This window comes from Crassostrea angulata, chromosome 5, assembly GCF_025612915.1.
Source record: "Crassostrea angulata isolate pt1a10 chromosome 5, ASM2561291v2, whole genome shotgun sequence".
NCBI lineage: Eukaryota > Metazoa > Mollusca > Bivalvia > Ostreida > Ostreidae > Magallana > Magallana angulata.
Window position 1 is genome coordinate 60,626,797 of NC_069115.1, and position 23,476 is coordinate 60,650,272.

Sequence of the window (23,476 nt, forward strand, 5' to 3'; positions counted from 1 at the left end):
GATGTATCTAGATATCTATCTATACACTCCTGCCCCATGTATCTAGATATCTACCTGTATGCTTCGTCTGATGACATATGTAGGTGCTTCATTACGTAAGCAATGGCCAGCGTGGGAGATCGGGATATCCCGGCCAGACAGTGAATCATCACGCTACCGTTGGCCTCCCTCACTTTGTCTGTAAATAAAACAACATAACATCACTTGTCTGTAATAAGACAGGAAAGCCATATAGATAAAGCAACAGAATGTCACTGGTCTTTTGTATGACACAAAAAGCAACGAAAGATCACTGCATGGTCTGTAAGAACACACAGAAATGTCTTGATGTTTGGAAAAACAAAGACAAATGTCGAAAAATTCTTCTGCAAAAATGCCAAAAAAACATACTACATTAATCAATACATGGTTATTATTATCAGGAAGAAAATAATTGATTATAAGTTAATAAGTGTTGCATAAACATTATATTATATGGTACTAAAGCTACTTTAAAATTGAAGTTTTATAAATAAAGATGTACACCAGTACTACAGAAAGAATTTAATGGTGAAATTGTGTGAATATTAAATAAAAATTTGCATACACTTTTAGCATCATGCCAAATTTACCGTAAACCCCCCCCCCTACAAGTACCTGGTGTTTTAACAAGGGATAATTCCACTCACATATTCTATCATACTTTAATCAATATGAATAAAATTGACTATACATCTTAAAGGGACATGGTTACGATTTTGGTCAATTTTTTTCTTCTGTTTTTATTATTTACAATGCTTAAGAAATGCATTTCCCGTGATCAAATGAAATTTAAGAGTCAGTCATACAGTTATAAGTAAGATACAGGGCTCGCAATTCGTTGTCATTTAAACAAGGCTACTGCCCTGTTTTTGTTTACATTGGTTCAATATTATATCAGTACAAAATCTTTTTCAAGCTGATTTGTCTATCTTCTTATTCATTTTAAGCATAAATAAACAGTTCCTAACATTTATAACATTCATTTTTGGTCTAAAACTGGAAAAATAATTTTTGACCAAAATCGTGACCATGTCCCTTTAACTGTTCTTTGTAAAATAAAATAGACAGGTACATTAGATATTGGGGGTTGTTGTTGTATTACACAAGCTCCTTATGCCCAGTTTCTGCTCATCAGATCAATATATACATTCAACAGTGGAGAAAAAAGCCAGGAGATGTGATAGAGTGCAACCCGACAATCCAAAACAAACCATAAATCAATACATGAATCATGTAAATACACCAGATGACTAGCAGCCGAGTCCTCTACTGTCACTGTCAGAGGATCAGGGAATGTTCCTTACTGCTTTTATTTCTTCTAAATGCTTTTGTTTATATTACCTTTCATGTTTTCTATTGAGAGAAGACCTGATAAGTAAGATGCTAGTTAACAAAGACTCCAACTTTATCTCAGGACCTGGTATCAGAACTCTATACACCATCTTTGTCTGTCACAGAATATGTGACCTTCCCTATACACCATCTTTGTCTATCACAGAATATGTGACCTTCCCTATACACCATCTTTGTCTGTCACAGAATATGTGACCTTCCCTATACACCATCTTTGTCTATCACAGAATATGTGACCTTCCCTATACACCATCTTTGTCTGTCACAGAATATGTGACCTTCCCTATACATCATCTTTGTCTGTCACAGAATATGTGACCTTCCCTATACACCATCTTTGTCTGTCACAGAATATGTGACCTTCCCTATACATCATCTTTGTCTGTCACAGAATATGTGACATTCCTTGTGACCTCTTAACCCCTAGAACACCTCAGTGACCTAATTTGTGAGGAGACTGTGTAAGTCAGTGACCTAGTACGTGGGTAGACTGTGTAAATCAGTACTAGCAGTCATTCTGGGAATGTAAACACTGCTGGATTCTGGGAATGTAAACACTGCACTGCTGGATTCTGGGAATGTAAACACTGCACTGCTGGATTCTGGGAATGTAAACTATATTGATTTCTGAATCCTATCTCCCCATCAGGCATAAAGGGCTGCAGTGTAATATAACCCCGGACTAAACTTAGCACAGTTAGGTCTTATAAGGCCCTATGGCATCAGCTCCTCAATTAGAAGGATGATGCCTGAAGATTACAGAAAGAGTGTCTATAGTTAGCACCACTGACCTGAGAAAATACAGATCCCCTAGACCATACACTACCAATAAACTACTTTGCTTGGTGGAATCACTTACCAATAAACTGGAATGCTTGGTGGAATCACTTACCAATAAACTGGAATGCTTGGTGGAATCACTTACCAATAAACTGGAATGCTTGGTGGAATCACTTACCAATAAACTGGAATGCTTGGTGGAATCACTTACCAATATACTGGAATGCTTGGTGGAATCACTTACCAATATACTGGAATGCTTGGTGGAATCACTTACCAATAAACTGGAATGCTTGGTGGAATCACTTACCAATAAACTGGAATGCTTGGTGGAATCACTTACCAATAAACTGGAATGCTTGGTGGAATCACTTACCAATAAACTGGAATGCTTGGTGGAATCACTTACCAATAAACTGGAATGCTTGGTGGAATCACTTACCAATAAACTGGAATGTTTGGTGGAATCACTTACCAATAAACTGGAATGCTTGGTGGAATCACTTACCAATAAACTGGAATGCTTGGTGGAATCACTTACCAATAAACTGGAATGCTTGGTGGAATCACTTACCAATATACTGGAATGCTTGGTGGAATCACTTACCAATATACTGGAATGCTTGGTGGAATCACTTACCAATAAACTGGAATGCTTGGTGGAATCACTTACCAATAAACTGGAATGCTTGGTGGAATCACTTACCAATAAACTGGAATGCTTGGTGGAATCACTTACCAATAAACTGGAATGCTTGGTGGAATCACTTACCAATAAACTGGAATGCTTGGTGGAATCACTTACCAATAAACTGGAATGCTTGGTGGAATCACTTACCAATATACTGGAATGCTTGGTGGAATCACTTACCAATAAACTGGAATGCTTGGTGGAAGAATGGCAGCAGCTTGGCGCTGTAGTTGTCGTTGACTGGAATGCGATGGAAATGTCCGTCCTGTACAAACGGAGACTGAGGACACGTGATGCTAACGTTCAGGATGTAAGATATGTCGTTTATCTGCAATAGATATGTTTAAGTTTTATTGCTGATCTAAAAGACACAAATATCATATATATGATCATGAATGATACAAAACATCCTTAAAGCTGGACACGCTACAAGTTCAATACATATACAAATTCTAGTTTTCTTATCTCTGACTCCAGAATATGGGTAATATATAAATGTATATATAAATGGGTATATATATATTTCTTACAAACGATGGAACACCTGAAACTCATGGTCAACTTGTTACATTCTGCTTTTTTAAATCATTGTTTTGTGTGACAGGAACTGTATAGTGAAAAACTTCAAAGTATGAAGAAGTCAGAGGCTTTATTAATAACGGGGCTGTAGGGATAGGGACAAGAAGAAAGAAACATGGTGGACTATGCAATCTGTTAGGAGTCCTGTTTAGCTATAATGAGAACAGATATACTACTACAGAGAGTGATATCATTTACATTGTATCTAAGATATTCAATATGTTTGGAAAAGAATAATATATATATAATTTAGTTCTGGTTGTAACGCGCTTTCAATCGGCTAAAAAATTATTTTATATTGTATAAAGAATGTTGCCTTCGTCATAGTAAGACTAACGTCAAAAACGTATCAATGTGCCTGTCGTTACATTTAAAATTTTGTATAATTTTACGTCATTTTAAAATTGATTTTTCTTAACTTGTATATTCACAACTAGCCCAGGCATCAAAATGCAATCAATCGTAGGTAGACTCCGTCAGGGTTGACGTGAAATCATTTGTCTTTCAGAATGACATCAACAAACATTCAACTGAATACGGCATACAAATACTTTAGGTTTTTTTTAAAACCAGACTGTGTTTACATTTACGTCAGAAGGAAAGGTCACAGTAGTCAAAACAAAGGGGGGGGGAGACATGAGTAATGTCTGTTTACAATTCTTAGAGGGAGGGTCCCCTACAATGACGTCTCCCTTATATACTGCTCCCTAAAAGCGCAAGGTCGGTCAAACGACCGTGACTAATTAACAACCAAATATTTTACCTGTACTTATTCACTGGAATTTAAGGTTTACTGGGTAAGCCATTCTTTGGAAAACTTTAAATATTCTGTCACACGTCCAACACAATAACTTTGCGTCATTAAATATTCATTAAAGGAATAATTGTATTATAAAACTAAACCAGGACCAGGGATCAATCATTATTTGATGAGCAGTACTCTGTATGAGCTGTGAGCCATTGTTTCATCGTGATGGATAGGCATTTGATATCCCAATGATAATCACTATTGCAGAAGAAAAAAATATATCATTAACCAACCCCCAATAAGATTCCTCTCAGCTAGCTATGTAATTAATGATATCAACAACATCGAGGATGTCATGCCCCCCCCCCCCCCTCCAGTGTAGGATAACAATGCATCACCTGCACCTCAAAGTGTCAGATGTTATTAAATATTTCATATTCAATTCCAACAGCAGCCAATCAGTGAGCTCATCTCGGCCCCAAGTTCTCAATGGAGGATGCCATTTTTGAGACCATTTACCTGCAGTCTTTGAGCCCATTAGCTGCAGTCTTTGAGCAAGTTCGTAGCAGTCTTTGAGCCTCTTAGCTGCAGTCTTTAGGCCCGTTAGCTGCAGTCTTTGAGCCCGTTAGCTGCAGTCCTTCCATCTTTGATCACAGTCCAGCCTTTACTGTACTACAGGGGGCAGCCTTTACTGTACTACAGGGGGCAGCCTTTACTGTACTACAGGGGGCAGCCTTTACTGTACTACAGGGGGCAGCCTTTACTGTACTATAGGGGGCAGTGTATTGTCCAGCCTTTACTGTACTACAGGGGGCAGTGTATTGGTGAGATATCGATCACTGATTCTTGCACATAAAGCTGAGTACATCCAGAACTGGAGCACCTGGACCAAGGACACATATCACCCCCAGAACGTCAGTCGAGTCCTTATTGTCGGCCCAGACCTCTATCACATTTCTTGGATTTTAATTCCTTTACATCTTTCATTATATTAATTAGTGCAGCTATCCTACAGGTCTAAGGCCCATTTTATTTCGTTTAATTTTTTGGTTTATTTTATATATTGTCATTGTGTGTTAAGAAGTCTAGTTGAAAATACCTCTGGATATTCGACCTGACATAATTACCTACATTTATGGTTTGAAATCATTGCAAACTTCATAAATTAGTGAGAAAATATGGACTACACAGGGATGAAGTTATAAATAAAGAAAGAATAAAGGGACAGTGTAATATGCACCATCGGGAAAGGGAGACTTACATATTAAGAAATATGACTATACAGAATAATATCTGTTCCATTTTAACCCCACCCACAGTGTGTGCTTGAAAGATCTGGTGAAATCAAAACTTACACTAGAGTTAATGCACTTTGTCAAAAATTACACAGCTTTTAGCCTGCATAAAGTTTGAGTTCATATAGACATATTAATGCATGATAAAATGAAGAGAGAGAGAGAGAGAGAGAGAGAGAGAGAGAGAGAGAGAGAGAGAGAGAGAGAGAGAGAGAGAGAGAGACAGACAGACAGACAGACAGACAGACAGACAGACAGACAGACAGATACTGACCTGGATTGTTTCCTGAGACATGGCGTCCCGGTGAGATCCCAGGTACAGGAAGGGGAGGATGCGAGTGGGTCCAACATTGGCGACCGGCATACAAGGCTGGGAGAGGGAGGTGAGGGGGGTGCACTTGTAGCTGCTGGGGGGCTTGTTCTCACACAGAGACGGATGCATGGCTTGGAAGGCCAGGTAACCACCTGTAAACACATACAGGTGAGTGAGAGGCTTACCTGTAATATCTGTATATAGTACACACAATGCTGTTAACATAGCTCTTGTCAGAGGAACAGTAAACATCTGAATCACAACATTTACATAACTTAGTGAAGTGTTTAATTAATTATGTTAATTAAATCATTTTCTAAAAAGTCAACATCTATTCTCCTGTACCTTTCATTGATGCTAAAGTCCTTTTCTATTAACTAATATTCCATTCCATATAAAATCAATCATTACAAAAATATAGTCATTCAGATTCTGATATAAATCCGATCAATTCCCACGTAAATCCCATTACAATCAGCTTCCGTAAAAGTGTGAACTCTATGAAACCCCCCAATGAAATCCTCAGTATAAATGGGGCACCGTCCGCCAACTAGGTACACTGTTTTTGGGGGAGGGAGGTTCCATATACAACCCTGGTCAGGGACTAGAGTGAGGGGGACAGTGTCTAGTTCCTTAATCAGTTTACACAGTCAGAAAACTATACACTAGTTCATTCAGTCAATCTGATCACAACTAAAAATGTAAACACAATCCAAGCAAAGACTTCCCAGCTGATTTCTCTCCTGCTCATACTGACGTCACGTCTTAATACATTACTAATACATGTGGATATAACACCCTAAGCTCTCAGTGACTGAGCAGAATTCTTGATTCTTCTGCCAGCGTCCACCGTTCACAGCGCCGGGAATTCTGGGACTGTTTGTCAGGACGGGTCCTCCTGCCCTCACCCAGGTCCTGGATTTCCCTGGGGTACTACAGCTGGGTTTCCTGTGTGTTGTTTTTTTGTTGTTGTATGGATCAATATGCTGTGTTATTGAGGGAATGACTCATTCACTACACAGAGAGAGGGGCCCTGACAAGGGGGCACAGAGAACTGCATTAATTATGTAACAGCATACTGCCTTATAATGAGCAGACAAAGGGAAGCAGAGTATTAATTACTTTAAACTTGACTTATGTTAATTAGGTCAGTTGCACTGCTCCAGCCATCTGCAACTGACCCAGTCACTGACAAACTTATTCTGTGCTCATCTTACTGGCTTCCATTAATTTGTACCTTAGGAATGATGATCAATATTGCACTAGTAATTAAACTACATCCTAATGACCTACTGATTATAAAGGAATTGACTTTTCAGCATGGTTTGAACTTGGGCAATTTAATCTTCAAGGCTGCAGGTCCTACCACAGATTTTAAATATCTTTGGCCATTATATTATTAACACCAGTTATCATCCTTCTCACCCCCAGCCAAATAAACTCTCTCTCTCTCTCTCTCTCTCTCTCTCTCTCTCTCTCTCTCTCTCTCTCTCTCTCTCTCAGGGAGACCAATACCACTGATAGAACATAAATGACATTTCAGGTAATTGAGGTATATAATCATCTTGACCCTAGCTGACCTTCACAGTGAAAAGGTCACACAAGTGACCTACAGAGAATTTTGTCTGTCTGGTGGTTATGTAATGGACATATGATGTAGTCTCCAGTTCTTTACTTAGACCTCTGTAAGGAATGAAACAGATATCGGCCCTGCAAGAGTTCTACTGAGCTTAATCCTCTCCCTTTTCATCATTAACTCCAATAGTGCCCTATCCCTCACTCATAATTCACTGGATAGTACACATGCACTGAACATGAGTCCTTCTCCTATAGACAACAATTTATTTACTCCACTTTGGTCTTTGACTACCACTTAACCTTCAACTTATTTAAGGTGATCGACAGATCAGGCAATCTGAAGATTTCACATCATAAGATGGTTGAGGGTGTGCCCTCTCCTAACTCCAGGAAAGTCAAGGCTGTCTCAAGTCATATCTTCAGACTGCTCAGTCACTAACACATCTCTACACAAGTTGATGCTCCCGGTATTGGACTAAAGAGAAAACCCCTGACTATAATAGATCTGACAACATAAGTAATATTGTCTTATCACCCACAGATAGGTCAGACACAAGGCAAGCTCACACAGAGCAGGTCTCAGTTCCCTCATTGTTTCTTCTCATCAATCTGTCATGGCCTATACCAGCAGTGGAGAGTCAAGCCACCTTTATTGAGAGACTTGTAATTTCTTTTGTAATACTTTCATGTTAAATACTGAAATCTGATTGGTTTAGACGCAGTTCATAATCCGTTCTATTACCCTCAGCGTTAGCAACGCACTTAGCAACGGGTAACATTACAAATTGTTACATGCGCAAAAATTATGCGCGTACGGTTCGCCGTAGAATTCACGTTATTCTTATGTTAAAGCAGTAAAGTTTTCCTTAAAATTAAGACATTCAGTATAATAAAATAAATAGTGCCTGTTTGGTAGGATAACAGTTGAAATTGACACCCCTCGAAAACCATTGTCAACCTCCGCTTCGTGTCGGTTGACAATGGTTTCGCGTCGGTTGACAATGGTTTTCTCGGGGTGTCAATTTCAACTGTTACCCTCCCAAACAGGCACTATTTATATAATGTCAGGACTAGTAAAGCTCTCCTGGGACCCCTTCACTCCAATAGACTAAACGATATCTGGATATCTACCCACCTCATCTCATTACCTCATTTTATTTGTGAATCTCCAAACCAACAGAGTTATGTGAAACATGTATCCTTTTGAAGGCTGAGCCAATAAGGGAAGATGTCAAACCAGGAGACATTACAAGCTCTGATATCGTTGGAATTGATCAGTAAAATTGGTCATTAAAATTGATATCACATTCAGACAAAACAATGGATAGGTAGAGAGCTTGATGAACAGCCATTGTGTTGTTATATGTTTGTGTGTTACAAGCTCCTGTGTAGTGTTATGGAGGCCATTGTTGTATAATACTGGATGCACTAGTATCACCGATGACTCACAATGACTGAGCATGTCCTCAACCTGTCAGGCACACACAATACCTGTAGACAGCTATCAGGTGTATCAGCCAGCTATATTTCCTTGTACTTTGAAACAGGTATATTAAAATTTTACTGCTTTCTACCTGCCCTCTACCTGGGTACCCAATACCTGTTCAATGAATCAGCAAGATTAAGCAACCTTAAGCATTATGCAATACTTGTTAGAATTACCTCCCTTGAGGAACCTGTTGTTGCAGAAGGTGGTGGCCTGATTAGGATCTGAACCACCCTTAATCCTACCCCCCCCCCCCCCCTCGCCGAATCCTGACACAACACAGCAACCTTCAGACCTCCACTGGTACAAAGAGGCCATAACAGGTGCGCGGAGTAGTCTGATTGTTTTGTTTGGGTATTTTTCTGGGTTTTTTTTTTTAAATACCATTTTTGGGATAAGGAAAAGGAAAGTCCTGATATTTCCACACAATTCTTCGTGGGATTGACTCACAAACAAGGATGTTTAAAATGGCCAATAAGGTAGCTTACATCTATAAATATGCAGGGGAAAATCCACACTAACTGACTCCAAATTGGCTGGACCATTATCTGATGTCAGCGAGAGGATACATTTTAGGGTCCCACCTGTCTGCTAACACCTGAGCCCCAAGGTTACACAATCAGCCACCTCTGTGGCTGGATTACATACCTGTGGTCAGACCGCGGTGTACCTATTTCTCACCTGAGAGATTCCTAATCCAGGTGTACTGAAGTTCAGGGTCACGGACGGAGATTTAAACCCAGAGTTAAGAACAGGGACCCTCTCGGAGGCTCGATAGAATGAGTATTGGATGACTGTACCGCGCAGTGACTAGGGGGATGGTGGCAGGTTTTACCCATTTAAGGCGTCACATTATCATTTGGCACTGTGTGTGAAATGTTGTGTGTTCAAGTCATTTCTATATTTAGTCTTTAAGTCACAGACTAATGGATTTATGATCATTCATTTTCTCTAAATCTGTCGATTTAATCACAGCTAATCATTTCTTTTATAAGGTGACTGTATCCGAGTCATTCCTATACTTAGTCCAGAAGTCTGACACTAACCCTTCCTCCAAAGTTCTTCCCTATCACAGCTTTCTTTACAGATAATGAATTCACAATTACTATTTAACAACAGATTCATTTGTTGTATTGATGATAAAGCTGAATTCTAACCTATACAATTTCAAATAATCAAATAGACTGGGACTGCAAAATTAAGGAACTATAATTTTTTACATAAAAAACGGGAACTTAATTTACATGTATTTGTTAAAATGTCAATTAAATCGCCTTATTTCAAGATTTTTCTGAAAGAGGGAGCTTGACACCCCCTTTCAATGACTAAATATGGGGAATATATTCATTGTAGATATTTTCTGCATTATAAATTTACTGTTTTTCTATGTTTACCCAACACCATTTGTAAATTTAGAGCCCTGAAATCAATCGTATAATCAATCAGAACTTTGTTCACCGATCCATTTGAATTCCTCCTGTGAGATACAGTGTAACCTCTCCATCACTGAACCAATTTGATTTTTTTTTAAATAGTTTGGAATCCACTTCAAATTTCTAATTATTTTATCTTCTTTTAAGAAATCCCCCCCCCCCCCCCCCACACAAAATTAACTATCCACAGAAACATGTTTCCTTCCCCTCCCCAGAATTTTCTTTCCACAGAGAAGTGGCGTTACCTACCTTTGAGGAGAGATACACTGTTAAATGTGGTACACATGACGAGTTTTCGTAGCAGAATAAACAGGAAGTTGTCGGCGGTCAGGGTATCCGGCGACTCTGTACATTGATCATACACGATCACCTCCGAGTACTCTTCAATGTCAAGGTGACAGGTCTGGCTCAGAAGGTCACCAACGTGAACCTGAAATCAAAGGTCAAGGTTACTCTACCAACTAAGAATGAAGATCCATTTTCAGTATGAGTTAAGAATTCATAGTCATTCCAAAATTACACAGAATAAATGAAATGTATTGTTGTTAATAGTTCATCGAGATTGTGAATTAAAAACAACAGTGAAGTGAACCCCCTGTCCCCTTCCTTTAACAACTCTGTGAATTAAAGAATCAGAACCTCCCCCCCCCCCCCCCCCCAAAAAAAAAGAAGAATAGAATTAACACGGATAACAGATAGTAGTGGTAATTACAACTGTCTGTGTTGCCTGCTTGACTCTCTACACTTGTCTGAGAGCTGACTTTCTACCTTTCTTTCAGTACATTGTTTAGCGATTCCTCACTGGAGCATGTCTTATCCCACATTCCATTGATAAAAATATCGTAACTCCATGAATCAGCTGTAACGTGGTCTGAATCATATTTCTCTGTAGTGTCTACCTGAGGGGGACCTTAAATTACATCTACCTGAGAGGACCTTTATTTACATCAGGTAAAAACATGGTGTGTTTGAAGGGATGCAGCTTATGTGTACAGGTCACCCACTTATCATTACCCCAACGGAACGGCCCCTGGTTCAATTGTGAGTTAATTATGATCTTCCTTAACTAATCATCTGTCTTAGAACAGGTGCTCTGACCTTGACCTTAGAGCCTTGGTGCACTTTTAATACGCTGTGCATTGTTTACGTGTGTTTACATCCGAGATGCAGCTATTTGCCAGAAACAACCTGTGAATACGACGAGTCCTTGTACTCGCCACGCGATGACTCATCGCTGTCTTCACGCAGACCTTGTGCTCTCAGTGTGCGCCAGTACTTCCTCACAATTCAACCTGACACCAATCTAGGTCTTGTTCTCATGGCAATAAACGGCACAAAAAAATCTCAGGGAATCGGTACAAAACCCAAAATGAAGGCAGTTACATTAAATCACAAGTCAGGGTAATATATGTGATACAAAATAAAAGTGTGACTCTCAATGGAACTAAATACAATCAATCAAGGCAATGATCAGAAATATCAATGAGCCAATATATTTTTTTGTAAACAAAATTCAAAGATACTATATTCATGTAAAAAATTGAATCCAAGGTCAGCACTATTCATCAAAAAATCAATTTATCCAGTTGCCCAATTTGATAATAAAAATATGAGGATGACACAAAGTACAAAACTGAGGGCAACTCTAGTTTACAAGCCCAAAGTAAGGCCAATAATTATGATACTATTAATTATCCAGATCTAATTAAGGGTGTATGGGGATACAGATACAGGTGTATACCCTGAAGCCGCAGGTCGAAGGTTGTATGGAATACAATCCGGGTAAATCCCTTAATTGGACCTCAGGATAGCAAATTTATTTCCTATGTTAAATTTTTTTTTAAAATATACTGTTTTATCAGTGCTTTGCAACTTGAAAATCAATTAATATCAACTGAAATTATGCTGAAATCGATTTATTCATACCAATAGAAGTATTTAGAAAGAGAGGGATTAAGAAAGAGGGATTTAACAGATAATTTATTCCTTTACCTCATTTAACATTACATTATTTTGTGCAAAGATTTATAGGTGCATTTTTTAAAGTTAACAAGAATTGCATTGTGACATCACATTTTATTTTAACCCGGCTCAAATTGGGTGTATAGGTGCATTTTTAAAGTTAACAAGAATTGCATTGTGACATCACATTTTATTTTAACCCGGCTCAAATCGGGTGTACGGAAATTTACACCCGACTTGTTACCCAATCAAATCTCGTGTTACAAGCTACATAGGAAATAAAGTGTATTATCAAGTTTGCTGGTTGGGTACATAAGTTTCTTAAAATAATGAAAAAATATTTATGTAATTAAATGTCTATATGTTTCCATTTGTATATTCTAAAATATCCAAGTCAATCATGTAATTCTTTAGGTCCAGGGCAATGCTATATAGACAGTTTTGATCTTCCTTTTTTTCCTATAGTTGATCTTTCCTCTTTAATTGCGACTCAATTCCTTCAAATTCTCTTTCCTTCCCATTACCAATAGCCATTATGGGATGAATCATCGGTGGCAGAGAAACATATGATGAAACAGAAAAAACTCCAAGAGCTACCCGCTGAGTGAAAAAAAATCCAATAACCGGGAATCGTGGGAAGAAAACAAAGCTCTCTCGTTTCTGTCACTTTCTCTTTATGAATTGTACTCTTGTGAAATCTTTTCTTTGCTTTCTTTAAACAATTTTTTTATAAACAAGTAACAACAAAATAATGACAGATTTCATATTAAATTATATACAAAGATATGTTAATTATACAGGTAGATATGGTAAAATATACAGGTGATGATATTTGTTAAAACTTTAATATAGATCTGATGTAATACCTGACACAGAGTCAACTAAAGCTGATGTAGAATCAACAGAGATTGACCAATATTTGTCATACATCAAACAAGATGTCTAAGATAGATTTGACATATAGGTCAAAATAAGTCTGTCCTTTAAAAGGAGTCAAACAGAAAAAAGAGATATTTATTATATCATGATTTATCAACATTCCCATTTATAGTGACCTATCATCATCTACAGATATAATACCCCTCCTTCAACTTCCCTTTCACAGAGAGGATTAAAACCCCCACCTCATACTGTGAGGAAACATGGCCTCTGTTCACCTCTCACCCCTCCCCCCCCCCCCCACCCCCTACCCAGGATGCACTCTGTGATAGAAGGTCAAAGGTCAAGTAATGACCCTCTCCCCTAAAATGAGGTCAATCAAGCCTAAATTCATCCTAACTCCCTCTCTAGCCCTGAATCAGGATCAGTTTTTCATCAAATACTTTATTTCTCCTTTAAGGTACTTCACTACACCGAGACTTACACTATTTAAAACACTACATCACAAGGTGGTGATTGAAATGTTTTGTAAAACTGTTTGTATCAATCGATTCAGATGTATATCGTCATAGCTCAGTGGTTAAAGTATCAGGCTTGTTAACCGCAGGTCATGAGTTTGAATCTATCTGAGGCTTTTGTTTATGTTTAATGAATGAAATTTTTGAAAACATCATTTTTTATCTAAAATTGCACATTTTTTCGCCTATTTGACACATATACTTCTTATCCATCATGCTTTCTATCATAATCAAGTAATTTTCTGCTGATTTGAGAAACTATTTCACGGTGTAGTGAGGCACCTTAAGAAGTTGTAGAGTTACATATACAGCTCTGCCAATAACCAGTCTTTTGATGCCCCCCGTGGAAAGCATAGGCAGGGGAACCCCCATTCCAAGGTTCCAGTTTCTCCAGTAGGGTTTTCTTCAAAGTACTATAACCTACCATTTACCAGCACAATGCAATCACTGAAACACCCCCTTCCAAACTAATACTTCCAACAAAAAATTATGTGAACAGATTTGTAAATCTTGATTGAATTTCTAGAGATTCAGCAACATTGTGTGAACTAAATAAAATGTAAAATGTACACAACAGACCCTATCCTGATGGAGTTCCTGTTTGACAGAGAAGGTATATAACCGATAAAGAGACAGTGTACTTATGGTCAGAATTAGAATGTCCACAGAGAACAGAACAAGTCAAACCAATGTTATGGACATGTCAATGAATGCACACTAGAGTAGGTACATGTATGTACACTATACATTACACTAGAGTAGATACATGTATGTACACTATACAGAACACTAGAGTAGATACATGTATGTACACTATACATTTCACTAGAGTAGAAAAATGTATGTACACTATACATTTCACTAGAGTAGGTACATGTATGTACACTATACATTACACTAGAGTAGGTACATGTATGTACACTATACATTACACTAGAGTAGGTACATGTATGTACACTATACATTTCATTAGAGTAGATACATGTATGTACACTATACATTACACTAGAGTAGATAAATGTATGTACACTATACAGAACACTAGAGTAGGTACATGTATGTACACTATACAGAACACTAGAGTAGGTACATGTATGTACACTATACACAACACTAGAGTAGATACATGTATGTACACTATACACAACACTAGAGTAGATACATGTATGTACACTATACAACATACTAGAGTAGCTACATGTATGTACACTATACATTACACTAGAGTAGGTACATGTATCTACACTATACAATATACTAGAGTAGGTACATGTATGTACACTATACACAACACTAGAGTAGGTACATGTATGTACACTATACAATATACTAGAGTAGGTACATGTATGTACACTATACATTTCACTAGAGTAGATACATGTATCTACACTATACAACATACTTCAGTGGATACATGTATGTACACTATACATTACACTAGAAATGATAAGTACCTTGTCCACCTGCAGGCGGCGCTTGACCAGCTTTGAGCAGCACAGGTTGACCGACTGTTGGATGCGGGAAGTGTTGTATTCCAGGAAGGAGCGGCTGTCTATCAACAAAACCTGCAGACACAAAAAAAATGTCCAAGATGTCAGTCATTACAGCATGGATAAACTTACAGTCATAAAAAGTCATAAGATTTATTTTGTAAGGAAATTTTGTTTAATTTTTTGCTCAGAAACTAAAGGGTAATAGTGGACACACTTTATCTTTTTTTTTTTTCTTAGCTCTTGTTATGCTATGCTTAATTACTGGGCCCATTAAGACGCCACAGAACCTATTGTATTAAGTCAATGCTTATACAAGGTAATAACCAAGTCATGAAATTCATGAAGCCCCTGATCAACCTTAGTTTTATGTGGCCACACACCAGCTGAGGATCAGCCAGATTCTGGTTGCTAGGCAATGTGAGGAAATCGGCTGATTTTATTGGACAATTAATCTGATTGGTCAATAGGGGTCTGTTGACTTAATTACCCCTAAGTTTCTGGTAAACTCTGTGAAGACTTTGTTAATTTGCATGACAAATAGGTCTAATCCTCTGATGGTAATTGACTCTAGCTTTGTCAGGAGCATCAATGATTTTAGTTACAATGTTCCTTCACAGGGATGTCTTCAATACTGAAGCTGATATACCACAGAGCTTTGAAGAGTTTATTTCAATAAAATATCTGTAGTGGAATGTCTTGGATACTCAATATATCAGTTATAAGATACTCTTCTTGTCATCACTTTTCAGTGTTTAAAGAATGTATTTTTTAATAATTTAATTCTGGTTGTAACTCGCTTTCTGATTGGCTAAAAGATATTTTATATCTTATAAAGAATGTTGCCTACGTCATAGTAAGACTTACGTCAGAGACGTATCAATATGCCTGACGTTACGTTTGAATTTGTACAATTTTACGTCATTTTAAAGGTCAAATGATTGTTTTTATTTACAATGAAGAGTAAAAAAATTAAATTATAGGCAATGAATTCAATATTTATTAGTTTTATATGATATAAAATGGTTTGAAACAGTTTACGCTGTTTTATAAACCGCTTCGCGGTTTATAAAGCGTAAACTGCCCCAAACCATTTTATATGGTATAAAACAAATAAATATTGAATTGATTCCTTAAATAAAGTAGCCAGTTCTTTGTCCTATTAAGTATCATTTTATTCACAAATGGATAAAAAAAATTCAACTTGAAAAATCTTACACCTTTACATTCATATAATGTTACAATTTTGTGAAATTGGTAATGTTTTTCAATAGGATTTTACACATAGATGCACACCAAATCAGCATGCCTGTCAGCATGAATTTGAACAAAAATGGTCTGACTTATAAAATAGGTTTAAAAGTCATTTGTCATGGTTTGTAGTTATTTATCATGGTATCATGGTCATTTAACACAGTATAAAAGGCAATAGTCATTTATCACAGTGTAAAAGTCAATAGTCATTTTTTATGGTGTGATAGTCAATAGTCTTTTATCACAGTGTAAACATCAATAGTCATTTATTATGGTGTAAAAGTCAATAGTCATTTATTATGGTGTAATAGTCAATAGTCTTTTATCACAGTGTAAACGTCAATAGTAATTTAATATGGTTTTAACATCAATAGTCATTTATTATGGTGTAAAAGTCAATAGTGACATTCATCATGGTGTAAAGTCAATAGTCATTTATTATGGTGTAAAATCAATAGTCATTCATTATGTAGTAAAAGTCAATAGTCTTTTATCATGGTGTGATAGTCATTAGCCATTTATTATGGTGTAAAAGTCAATAGTGACATTCATCATGGTGTAAAAGTAAATAGTGACATTCATCATGGTGTAAAATCAATAGTCATTTATTATGGTGTAAAGTCAATAGTGACATTCATCATGGTGTAAAATCAATGGTCATTTATTATGGTGTAAAAGTCAATAGTCATTTTTCATAGTGTGATAGTCAATAGTTATTCATCACAGTGTTAAATCAATAGTCGTTTATCATGGTGTGATAGTCAACAATCATTTATCAAAGTGTTGAAGTCACAAGCCATAGTCATTTATCATCATGTAAAAGTCAAAAGTCATTTATCATGGTGTAAAATCAATAGTCATTCATCATGGCATAATAGTCATTTACTATGGTGTAAAAGTTGAACGGTCATTCGTCATGATGTAGTAGTAACTTGCAATAGTAAGAGTGACATCTGAGCATAGGGTCACAGAACTTCAGTGATTTCAGTACGCTAATTTTTGTTTTAAATGCTCTCACAGTTAACTTGTACTTACATAACCCAATCATTGTCACAATCCCAAACTGGGTCAAACAATTTTGACAAAAAAGAAAGGTCCAATCAAAGATGAAGCGTGTCAGGAAGGTGATAGACACATTGAAACCTACATATTGTCAGGAAGGTGATAGACACATCGAAACCTACATATTGTCAGGAAGGTGATAGACACATTGAAACCTACATATTGTCAGGAAGGTGATAGACACATTGAAACCTACATATTGTCAGGAAGGTGATAGACACATTGAAACCTACATATTGTCAGGAAGGTGATAGACACATTGAAACCTACATATTGTCAGGAAGGTTATAGACACATTGAAACCTACATATTGTCAGGAAGGTGATAGACACATTGAAACCTACATATTGTCAGGGAGGTGATAGACACATTGAAACCTACATATTGTCAGGAAGGTGATAGACACATTGAAACCTACATATTGTCAGGAAGGTGATAGACACATTGAAACCTACATATTGCAGGCTGAAAGACTAGGCCAACTCTGTTATGCACTGCAAAATCTTGCATAATCAATTATATAAATATGCTGTATTCTGAGTATTGTCTAGGGTGGGGCTTTTTTTCTTCTGGTGCCCATTGGGGCTGATACAGTTTTATTTAATTTGATGCTCCAGTGCTCACTGATTTTACTTTTAAAATTTAATAGTTACAAAGAATTTATATCTTCTTTTGCAAAACGATATAAAAAACATTGCACTTCTAATGGGAGAGGGTACTTGATCATTATTACACAAAGAAGCGCTATAAAAATCTTGGGACAACATATTAAGAAATATGTCCTCTACTTTAACTAAATGACTTCTATTTACAGTAAAACATTCTGGTGAAGAATCGTACCGACAACAATCAATCATATGATTCCTGTCAACAGCTTCCTGAATACAATTAATAACAAACATCTCAGCAGAGGGCCTGTATCGTGGATCAATTAAAACCCACTTAATCTCCAGTATTCTTCACGTTGTCAGTGTAACCCTAGAGACTGTAGCAGGCCCGAGATGACTCAGACCCACTCAGAGATTTAGATTCTTGGGGTACATTACCACAATAACAACCCTCTATATCAAAATTAAGGGGTGTACATGTAAACAGACTAATTTGAATTGTTATTCTAATTTGCAGAATTGATTTCTAATACTAATTTGCAAATATATTAGAAGTGTTTAGTAAATTAAAACCCCCATTGGAGATGGAATTACAGTACATTGTCAGTTACTTGACATGTGACAAAAAGACGTCCATGTGTACAAGTATCAGGTGAGTGTGTACAGGTGTACACTGGTACACCACAATCAGCTGACTGTGCATCAGCTGACCTGGTCAGGGGTCAGGAATGCACCCACTGACTTTGGGACAATGTATGACTCAAGGACAGCTGAAGGTCAAACAGTTAAAGATGACATCAACTTTAATCAGGGGAGTTGAATGAGCTTCGACTTACCAGGTCATAGGGTCATGTTGAAGTTTATAACTTGAATAACCTAAGCTAATTAAAAAAAAAATAATTACAAAGACTCAAAGCTAATGGAGCAAAGTCAAGGTCATTCTGTGATGATACACTCTATACCTATTAACCACACAGGCTCAATCAAGGTTCAACATCCAGATAACTTAACTGAACAATTGAAGATTACATTTTTTATGTTGTATTTGTTTTTTACATGATTATAAAAATTATCATTAATACATTAGAATTCTGAGGTGAAGCACATTCACATCCATGCTTTTCGGTGACTCCTACTCCAATAACACGGACAAACCAGTGTGAACCAAAATTGATTTTTCTACTCATAAAATAAGGGGGAAAGAAAAAACAATAAAACGGCCATTTTTATGTGTACAAAATTACCTAGCCATAAATTAAACAGATCATGCATGAAATTCACTGAGGCAGTTAAAAGAGAAGCAGACGAACGGCAGGATATGATTAGCAATGACAAGGCGATGACAAAGCGGACTGGAATGTGGACCCTCTCTGACAAATGTACACAAGATTAATGGTCCAGCTCCACTACAATCCGCTGGTGTCCTACACTAAACTACCATCAAGTTTATTTCCAGCCAAAAGTACATGAAATTCATGATCTGAAATCAAACAAAACCAGCTAACCACCCAGCCATATTTTTTTTTCCTGAAGACAAACATATTGGAATGGATAGGGAGTTGAACAATAGGGATATAGGTGAGGGTTAAGTACACAATAGATAGCTGAGTTCCCTCTTCTAGAGTGTGTGTATATGAGTGTACACTGGATAGAGAATAATCCCTCCCTCAGGCACACACACATTAACCAATGACTCACCCCTCACCCTGTAAACTCCCTGACAGACAGAAACACTCCACAAAACACAAATTACTCTGGAGGCCATTAACTAAATTCACTGTCAGCCAGGCTGATTGCTAATTAGTTCAATTCTGCCCAGTCAATTACTGGACCAGGGGGAGGGGGGAAGGGAGGGACTTTTGATAGAGTTATCCAAGTAGTACTTTCATATATTTGTGCTTTCACAATTTAATTTCATTTTCAACGTAACATTCAATAATGTGCTACTTGCTGGTCCTTCCATGGTTTATGCGAATCGTGAATGGTGTTGGGTATTTCCACAAAAATCTTATTTGTTCTACAATCTGCAGGGCTTGATTGCATTGCAAGAACTGTCACTATATATTTAGAACATTGGACATCTAGTTATGCCTGATTAATTCAGCGCCCGGAGATAACAAAGGTATCCCTTAAAAACTCATCGATTCAAAAGATGAGGCAGTTTAGTAGATTTACTTATAATTTGCTATCAAATATGTTTACTGTATTTATCAAGCAGTACATATTTGGCATCAGTGTATTCATGCTAATTAGCAATTTTTAGATTATTGATTTACGATTCCCCCTGATTATTCAAGAACATGGTCTAACATTCACATTTGAGGAGGCTTTTCTAGTTTGAAGGAATTTATCTCATTTGAATATTCTGAAAAATCTCCACATCATTCCTTGCTCACCTGTTGACAGGTATGAGATAGGTGTATAATAAATATATGCAGGTATGATCTTGATGTTAATGAACGACTCAGCATGTCTATAGGTGTCTCTCCCGTTACAAAGTGCAGAATTCAAGTCCTGTGCATTCCCTGTTTAGTTTACATGACTAATTTTGTTTTAAATAATTTTACAATTCAAATCATCAAACTTTGTCCTGAATCTGTTTTCAGCTCCTTTCGACATTTTATGTTTTATTCTGAAGCACCATGAGCTGTAAGGGCAACCTCCTTTACCTGGTATAATACAGGCAACACAATACTCCGTTGGTGGATATTTTCTGCAGCATCATTGAGACCCATGACTCAACGTCAGCTTGGGACAATTCAGCCAACAAAGGCCAAGCCTTGATTGATAAACGAACCATGATTGATATGTACATGTACTCAGTGTCTGGGCTTTGAGGCCTGACTTCACCTTTGACCTTAATCATAAGGTCCAGACAGGCCGAAAAAGGTCAAAGTTTATGTAATAATTGGAAGCAGTAATTTTTACAATATATACAGGTACATGAGATTCTTCTCAAGTGGGGTGGGGGATGGGGGGGGGGGTTGATCAGATGGGAGTCTTCTGAAGATTCATTTGCTTAATTTAGTTAATTACAGTTTATTGAATTCAAGTTGCTTGTAAAAATTTAAAGTTTAGGCAGACAACTTTCATCATTTTGTCACTGGCAAGTCTAAGGAGATGACTACAAACATTTAAATCCTAACACAACCTGTGATCCTGTATATGATTAATGGACAAGGACTCTGTCCAACAAGAGGGTATAGTGTATTGAGGATGAGTGTTTTCCTACCTTATCCAGCCCATTCCTTAGCATCGATGCCAGAATATCCGGATCCAACAGAATCCAGCTGTCACTCTGGTCTAGATCCAACAATTCCTCTCCATTGAGCATCTCCTCCTCAAGTTCCTGGGCACTCCAGTCTCCACTGACCACCGGCCCTGGGGGGTCCACATTGTCCATCACACTGTTGGTCATTCTGTTGCCTAGGCAACAGAAAGTCTGGTTGTCATGGTCACCGGTTTGGGAGACACTACTGCCTAGTCATTGGTTGGACTGACCAGGGGATCCAGCCTCAAGGTCACACACAGGGGTCATCTGGGGCTTCATTTTCTTCCACATTTATTCCTTGTTAATACTCCCAACACTTCCTGCAATATCAAAGAATTTAAATCACTCGGAATCCTAAACATTAAACACTTCCCTGGAATTTAAATGTATGTTTGCTAAAGCATGACGAAGACTTTTTCTTGTTCATAAAAAATGCATAGAGTGGAATTTCCCATAGCACAATGGGCTGTGAAATTATTACCTGTAATGAAAGCAAGATCAATTTAAAATTTTTGAGAAAAAATATAAAACTGTTTGGACAATGGTGAATGAAAATCTAGGCCTTTGACATCAGGCCTGAGTCACTGCGTGCCTACCTGATAAACACTGATAAAACCGTGAGTCAGCCCCCACAGAGAGACGACATAACAGGCTCTAGTCCTGTCCCCTGTCGACCGCGTTTACACTTCATTTCTTCAAACAACTTTATATGCTGTTTACTGGTTCAAGTTCTCATTTATTTCACTTCTGTTCCGTAAATCAGGAACAGAGAATTTGTGGGTCATTATACCATATTGTTTTCATCTAGACTTTATTATTATATATCTTGTTCTGATCATGCAATCCCACTACAGTGACATTGACTATTAAAACAATACACTTAAAGTCAGAAATCAAAACAAAAACAATTCACTAAAAGTCAAGATATTCCTAAAAACTTGCATCATCATAATTTCCGTGGCTTCTTTTTTCTCCTCTTTCTCAGTCCGTCTGTTTTTAGGAATATGATAATGTTATATAAATCCCTATTCAACAAACACAAGATTTAGCTTAACCTATTATATTGAATCATTTTCTAATACATGTAGTTAAATGGGATTTTTTTCTCTATGTGCTATAGAACTGAGAATTGGGAGTGCTCTTCTAAGAGCAGCATGTGTTTGTCTCTGGGTGGACAGAGACAGTCAAGATAAGAGATGGTGTCTAGTCTAAGATCAGTAATCATTGGTAATTTAGCAAATAATTGAGCTACTTGTCTCCAGTGATATATGTTATCAGATCAAAGCACTAGACAAAATAAATCATTATATTAAAATGATTTTTCTCTTAAATTCTAAGATTGAATAGTATGCAAAAAACATTCACTATCATAATATACATGTTTTGTGTTCTTTGGTGAATGTGATAAACTTCAAGTATTCTCCTGTTATTTTCTATGACTTTCACCCTATAGTAAGTCAACATATCCTGACCCCATTTCTGCTTCATAACCTAACCTCTGGTCATTAATGGACAAATCATTACAGTGTCAGTTATAAGCATTGGCCACTGACCGTGCCGAGAGCTATACTACACTACTTTTTCTTACGTCAACTATCGAATATATAGATGTTTTACAAAGTTAAATGAAGATCTAAATAAACCGCTTGTTACCGTGGACCTAACCAAAAATAAGCCATGGATGTCCAAGGTAGTATCCAACAGCCAACATCATCATGACCATGCATTTATAAATGCCATTAAACAGCCAAGCATAACTGTATTTCACCTTTTAAATTTGTTAAGATGTGATCTATTTAATATCTGAATAGAACCTCCAGCATCCGTAAATTACATCACTGCAGATAACGATAACGAATACCAAAAACATCTGAAATATATGCAAAAAATTGAAATATACTTCACGTCATTTTCAGGTGACCTTGGACATTATAATCTACTTTTTAAATATGTGAAGTTGGATACTTACCTACTTACTGATTTACAGCTATGAATGTATATCCTTAAGCTGGGATTTAGGTAATCTATTTTCGTCTACACAGGTGAGGTCATACTCAACCGATCAAATACTTTTTTTTTATCATTCATTTACCATATTGATGAAGTCATCGCCATCCAATCAAACCGCAAGGTAATTGGGTTAAAAGATTTCCAT

The 23,476-nt window shown here is 37.1% G+C and overlaps 1 protein-coding gene across 6 annotated transcripts in view; it reads right to left on the reverse strand.

Annotated features, from left to right (window-relative positions):
* Window positions 1–23,455, reverse strand: part of LOC128183275 (uncharacterized) — a 34,286-nt gene extending 10,831 nt beyond the window's left edge. For 2 of the 6 annotated variants that reach the window (XM_052852223.1, XM_052852220.1), the window contains exons 1-7: window positions 23,291–23,455; window positions 21,283–21,641; window positions 15,091–15,201; window positions 10,527–10,707; window positions 5,742–5,932; window positions 3,026–3,173; window positions 55–178 (exon numbers count right to left, since the gene is read on the reverse strand). In XM_052852223.1, the coding sequence (XP_052708183.1) occupies window positions 55–178; window positions 3,026–3,173; window positions 5,742–5,932; window positions 10,527–10,707; window positions 15,091–15,201; window positions 21,283–21,468 (941 nt within the window). In that variant the 5' untranslated portion in view covers window positions 21,469–21,641; window positions 23,291–23,455. The other 4 variants (XM_052852222.1, XM_052852221.1, XM_052852224.1 and 1 more) reach the window with 4 other exon arrangements.
* Between the last annotated feature and the right edge of the window lie 21 nt (window positions 23,456–23,476).